Raw genomic sequence first — 6,398 nt, 5'->3', positions numbered from 1 at the left:
CGCGGGTGCAGCGGTACCTGGCCGTGCTCCCGCTCGCCTCCCCGTGTGGCACTGCAAGGGCTGGGTGCAGAGGACTCTCACAACAAACTGCTCCAGCCCATGGCCCAGGCCCAGAAGGGAGGCCAGGACACACACTCCCTGGGAGTCCCATCCCTCCAGAGTCTGCGAGGGCAGGAAGAGGCTCTGGGGCTGCTCTCTGGGTTTGGGGAGCAGTAGTTCCCCCCTTTGCTGTGTGAGCGCTTTTAAAAAAGGCAGAGCGGTCACCCAACAAACCTCTGCAGTGCTGCTCCTGCTCATCAAAGGCTTGGAAAGCCTTCACAGAACCATTCAACTCATGCCTTACAAGTGACTGCACAAAAGAAGCTGGCTTTGTGTCAACACACGCAGGCAGCCAGCAGCAAAGGCCTGGTGCAGCTGAGCTGCCGGGACGTACCTGTGCTCACCGACCCTTTTTATCAGATCTCTGTCTCAGAGGCAGGCTGAGCCTCCAGTGCCACCACGGGACAGGGTGCAGCACAGACACACAGCCCCTGCTCACAGAGCCCCTCTGGCAACGTAAACAGCCCTGCAGCCCACAGAGGGGCTGAAAGTTGCCCACCAGAGACACCGCCCGGGAAACAAGGGAGCCAAGCAAGGGCCTGAGCTGTGGGGGTGCTCGCACCTCTGAGGAGCTTTCTCCTGCATGGGTGAGGCTCAGGGACAGCTGGCACAGAGGCCAAGCTCCTCAGCCTCAGCCAGCAATCAGAGGGACACAGTAACACTCAACCAAGAAAGGTTACGACCTGGTGGCCCCCCAAGAGGCTGGGGAACTTCTTATCGCTCACGTGGTCCAGCCAAACAAAGCTGGCTAATGCCTTATCTGCTCCAGCCCTTGCCAGCCCTGTCCCAGCAACCCTTCTAGCTCAGCTCAGCCAGACGTGTCCCAGCTGGGACTGCAGTGCCAGGGGTGAGCCCAGCCAGCACCCTGCAGGGGAGTGAAGTGACCACTGTTTCACCTCACCAGGCCATGCCAACAGGTACAGGGGCCAGAAACACTGGCAGAATGACATCAGTACTGCCTGAGATGCTTCAGTGTCCAGCCTCCTCCTCCTCTGGGAACTAACCTGGTCCCTGGAGAAGGCCGTGAAGAGTGTCAGGAAGCCCTTTGCCACCAGCTCTTCCCACTCCTCCTGGCAGAAGAAGTCCATGGATTTCTGGCGGCAGCCGAAGAACAAGCAGTTCCCTGCAGAGAGCAGACCTGAATGGCCATGCTGGGAGGAGCAAATGCCCTGTGGGCACTGGGGACCACTGGTGCCCACAGGACTTGTGTCAAAGCCCCCAGGCTCTCATCTCTCTGTTGTGCCTGCTGACAGCCCTGAAGAGCCAGGAGCCATGTGAGCGTGAAGCCAAGTGACCTGTGGCAACCAGAGGCCCCTGTGTGCTAGGAAAGCAGGAGGCAGAGGGCAGGTAGAGCAAGAAAAGCCCCACGGGTCTGCCTGCTCCACTCCACAAGCCTCAGCTTCCTGCCGAGTCACAGTGGAGCTGGGGGAATGAGGACAGGGCAAGGACAGAAGCACAACTCCTTGTGCAGCAGCAGCAGAGCTCAATAACTGTAACAACCTCCACAGAGCTCGACCCAAGGAGCAGAGCCTTGTGTCCTTGGGAACAGCCAGGGGCTGCACATGCCACAGGCTCTGGTCCCCACTCCACAAGCCTCAGCTTCCTGCCGAGTCACAGTGGAGCTGGGGGAATGAGGACAGGGCAAGGACAGAAGCACAACTCCTTGTGCAGCAGCAGCAGAGCTCAATAACTGTAACAACCTCCACAGAGCTCGACCCAAGGAGCAGAGCCTTGTGTCCTTGGGAACAGCCAGGGGCTGCACATGCCACAGGCTCTGGTCCTCACCTCCCCCAGTGCCCAGCCTGCTCCCACTCAAACACTGCAAAGTCTGGGCCTGCCCAAACTCTCAGGAGCCTCCAGTCCCTTCTGCCCCTGTGCTGAACACAGACCTGTCTGCAGCGAGGGGCACCCCTTGCGCCCCCATGACCACCCCTTGTGCCCCCACGACCACCCCTCATGCCCCCATGACCACCCCTCACCTCTCCGCCCTTGTGCCACCCTCTCCTGTATCGCTGCTCGGAAAGGTGCCACCCCTGTGCCAGGGCCAATCATGATCACGGGGGTGTCAGGGTCTGCTGGGAACTTCATTCCTCCTTTCTTCACCCAAAGAGGCACCCGGACATCACCTACAACACAAACAGGCTGCCTAGCACCACGCCAGCATTGCTGCACCCTGTGGAGGGTGAGCTGGGCAGCCAGCTCTGCCAGGATGCTCCAAAGATACAGACAGCTCCCAGCTTCCCAACACCCATACACCCAGGCACCCTGGGTGCCAAGGGCACGCTGTGAGTGTGTGGAAAGCACTTCAGAAGCCTCAGCACTGTTGCTGCAAGCACCCGAGTGAAGCCCAGACGAGGCAGGAGCCCCACAGCACACGGCCCAGGGGACAGGCTTCTCCTCACACAGCCAGTGCCAGGGAGGAGAGCCATGGATGTGAGCTGGGATCTCACCCTGGCTCCTGAGTAAGGAAGGGCTGAACTTGTCTCCTCTGGGAGTCAGCACAGGGGTGAAGATCCCCATTTAGGTACTGTGAGAAGACCCAATCTTGCCCCGGCCTCATACAGAGGGATTCTCTACTATCCTGCAGCAGGGAGACCCTGTGAGCTTGTCACACTTGCCTGGGGACCCAGCCAGAGGGGTTTTGAGGTAGACCAGATGAGCAGCACACACAGGCTTTGCAGGACATCATGGAACCTCCTTTCCAGAGCTGGTGCTGTGGGGCTGGAGATGTCCAGCAGTCAGAGCACTACTGGCTCCAGGACACCAGGAGCAGCCCACTGTGGGACTGCAGGGCACACTGGCATTGGGAACAGGAGGGTGAAGGAGCTGGGAGACAACCAGGACCTCAGGGGTGCTCAGGGCAAGCTGGAGGAGCACACCATGCTCTGAAGAGGGTGGCAGTGGTGAGGAAGGACCCACGTTCACACTGGGCCAAGCCAGAGTGCTGCAGTTCCCTGCAGTGGTGGTGCTGCACCCAGGGTCCAGGCAGCTCCAGTGCACGCCCAGCACACACACACAGCTCCACCACAGGCCGTGGGCTCAGCGCTGTGTGCTGTGGCAAGCACACAGGGCTCCCACAGAGCCCAAGGAGTTACCTTGCTCTGGGTTGAGAGAAGCCAGCCAGGCAGAGCAGAGACCACGGCGGGGCTTGCTGAGCCGCGTCTTGTACCGCACGACGGCCACGAGGATCTGGATGCGGTCAGGGTGAGCCTGTGCCCAGACAGCAGCCATGAGAGATGAGAAGACACCCAGCACAGCTCTGCAGAACAGCCCTGTGCCTCCTCCAGGCACACAGCTGTGCCCAGCTCATGCCAGGGTGTCTGCAAGATTCATCCCAGCCTGAAACAGCCACGGGGACAGAGAATGGAGCACAACCCTGCCCTAAAAGATACGATCACTTTGGTTGGAAAAGACCTTGAGTCAAACTATTAACCCTACCCTCCCAAATCCACCTCTAAGCCATATCCCCAGGCAATATACACCCGATAGGGAAGGTGGTTTTCCCAAAGAAGCATTCCTGTGAGAATGCTCTGCACAGTTGGAAACTGCCAGACACTGTCCAATCCAAGAGGCCCCCACGGAGGGCAAATGCCACTAGTGCTTGGGCTGACATCTGCCAAGCCACCCGGGCCAGGTCCCAGTGCCACCTCCTGGCAGCAGCAGGAAGCAGCACTCGCCTTTCCCACGGCCACAGCACACAGGGATGCTCCCAGCCTCTGTGGCACCACCTCCCACTCCTCCCCGTGACAAGGACACCAGAGCTCTAAGGTGCACTGGGCCAGCCTCAGCACCTGCAGGGCTGCAGGAGGGCAAGTGCCCCAACTCGGAGGCTGGCACAGCCCTGGCACATCCAGCACTCGACCTGCCACACGCTCGCAGCAGACTGGGGGTTTGAGGAGGCTGTGGGTGCTCAGAGGGTCCAGGACCACAGCCTGACCATCTGCAGCATGCATGGCACCAGCTGTCAGCCCTGGCCCTGTCAGAGCCTCAGCTCAGAGCCCAACAGGAGCCCGAGAAGGGCCGAGCTCTCACCAGCATGGAGGAGGCGATGGAGAAGGCGCGGGGTCTGATGCGGGGGATGAGGTCCAGCAGGTAATCGGGTGGGATGGCACACGTGGTGTGAGGGAAATCCCAGAGGGCCTGCAAAGCCAAGGCAGCTGAGCCCTGGAACACCCCAGAAGGCAGCTGCCTGCTTCTTGGGGTGTCAGGGGCCGTCGACAGAAGGCACCACACCGGGTACCTCCAAGCACCACCCGCCCCGTCCCACCGCCCTCCCCTCAGCCCCAGGCTGCAGCACCCACCACAGAACCCAGAAGGGTTTGGAGCACATCTTAACCACCAGTGGAAATCCAAGGACACTTCAGAAAGTGGGTGAAGCAGATTAAAATTCCCCAGCCATGACAGGAGGGCTGATCCTCTGCCCCGGCACGTGGTGGTGGCACGGCACAGCCCTGCCAGGGCAGGGTGCCCCAGCCTCACCTCCAGCGTGGTCCTGCGGGGCCGGCTGCAGTAGCTGTGGAGCTCCTCCTGGCCCTGGGCAGAGCTGAACTCCTGCAGCTTCTCCCGCTCCAGCTCGCTCGGAGAGAAGTAGGACAAGAGCTGGAAGAAGGAGCGCCGTGGCACACAGGAGATGTCCAGGTAGTGGGTGACCAGGTGCCGGATGGTGCAGGGCTGTGGCAAGAGGGCAGGGAGGGGTGTGCCTGCAAGGGAGGGCGGCGGGCAGGGCTCAGGGCCTGCAGCCTGTCCCCACGGCCCTGGGTTCCCCGGGCAGCCAGACGAGGGCAGCCCCACTGCAGGAGTGTGCTGGTGCAGCCAGCTGTACCTACTGCCATTGCTGCTGCCCTCACCAGCCCCTGCTCCCCCCTGCTTGCCCCAGCTTGCTTTTCAAGCCCAGAGCTCTGCAACAGAGACAGGCAGCAGCGTGGAGCTGTCCCTCACTTAGCACCAGGGGTTTAGGGCAATGCCTTATCCACACAGGTCCTGCCTTGCCCACACACTGCAGAGGAAATAACCAGCAGGGTCCTATGTTAGGCCTGTCCTCATCTTCTGCTTCTCTCCTAGGGCTGTGAGAAGCAGCCTCAATTTTTCTTGGTTTTGCCCACCAGGCAAAAATCCCAGCACTGACAGACACATGAAAGATTGAGAGGGAAATGGCACTCAAGGGACAGGAGAGAAAACTCCTGCAATACCACAGGATCATCAAATCGTGGAACACTTTGGGTGGGGAGGGACCTTTCAAGCTCATCTAGTGCAACCCCCCTGCAGGGACAGGGAAATCTGCAGCAGGAGCAGGTTGCTCCGAGCCCCGGCCAACCTCACCTGGGATGGTGCCAGGGATGGGGCAGCGACCACCTCTCTGGGCAGCCTGGGCCAGGGGCTCATCACCCTCAGCACAGAAAATGTCTTCCTTCTCTATAGTCTGAATATCTCCTCTTTTAGTTTAAAATCATTACCTCTTGTCCTGTCCCAAAAGGCCCTGCTCAAAAGTCTGTCCCCAGCTTTCTTACAGACCTCTTTAAGGACCAGGAGGCTGCAAGAAGGTCTCCCTGGAGCCTTCTCCACGCTGAACAACACCAACTCTCTCAGCCTTTCCTCACAGCAGAGATGTTCCAGGCCTCTGATCATTTCCAAGGCCTCCTCTGGATCCACATGGATGCAGATGGTGGAGCTACCAAGGGCTCTGAGGGGTTTCTCTAGTTGTTGGTGCTGGTTTGTGGCTACAGAAGCACCTGCAGTAGGTCCCTGGGGTGCAGGCAGAGTGGGCAGACATGCACATCCCAGGCAAGGAAGTGCACAGGCTTCCCAGCTTGGGGCTTAGGAAGCTGCAGGATCCCCCATGCCCTGTGCTGGGGGCTGCAAGGACACGAGGCAGGGGTGCAGCCTGGACACTGCTGGAGTCCTCCCACGTGTTGCCCTGGCCCTAACATGGGATCTACACACGCACAGCACCGGGATGGAAGGACTCCCCACACTGTGGTACAGCCAGATGTCCTGTGTCCATCAGCCACTCTCAAATCCCTAATAACCAGGTTGACATCCAGGGAAAGGCAGAGCTCCAGGCTGGGCTGGAGCTCTGGGGCGGCCCTGGCCCAGCAGGGAGGGACAGGAGCAGCGGGCAGGACCCACCTGGCTCCGTGGGCTTCAGCACAAACTGCCTGTCAGGGTCCAGGCGCAGGAGCTGGCAGAACTGCTGCACGTCTTCAGGGCAGTTCTGGGGCTGGATCATCACCACGTCCCCCGCAGAGAACCTGGGGGCGCAGCGGGACCTGCCGCGCACGGCCACGGGCAAGGCACTGCCA

General features: G+C 60.4%; 1 protein-coding gene across 1 annotated transcript in view; it reads right to left on the bottom strand.

Annotated features, from left to right (window-relative positions):
* Window positions 1-1,103: 1,103 nt before the first annotated feature.
* Window positions 1,104-6,398, bottom strand: part of NDOR1 (NADPH dependent diflavin oxidoreductase 1) — a gene marked incomplete at both ends in the record, with an annotated part of 8,432 nt that continues 3,137 nt past the window's right edge. Inside the window, 6 exons of the mRNA XM_008941432.1 lie at window positions 1,104-1,222; window positions 2,079-2,225; window positions 3,195-3,309; window positions 4,132-4,239; window positions 4,579-4,799; window positions 6,226-6,347. Of these exons, the coding sequence (XP_008939680.1) occupies window positions 1,104-1,222; window positions 2,079-2,225; window positions 3,195-3,309; window positions 4,132-4,239; window positions 4,579-4,799; window positions 6,226-6,347 (832 nt within the window). The remainder of the gene's footprint in view (window positions 1,223-2,078; window positions 2,226-3,194; window positions 3,310-4,131; window positions 4,240-4,578; window positions 4,800-6,225; window positions 6,348-6,398) is intronic.

The sequence above is a fragment of the Merops nubicus genome, unplaced genomic scaffold, assembly GCF_000691845.1.
Source record: "Merops nubicus isolate BGI_N331 unplaced genomic scaffold, ASM69184v1 scaffold27875, whole genome shotgun sequence".
NCBI classification, from domain to species: Eukaryota; Metazoa; Chordata; class Aves; order Coraciiformes; family Meropidae; genus Merops; species Merops nubicus.
This window is presented reverse-complemented; position numbering and strand designations above follow the sequence as displayed.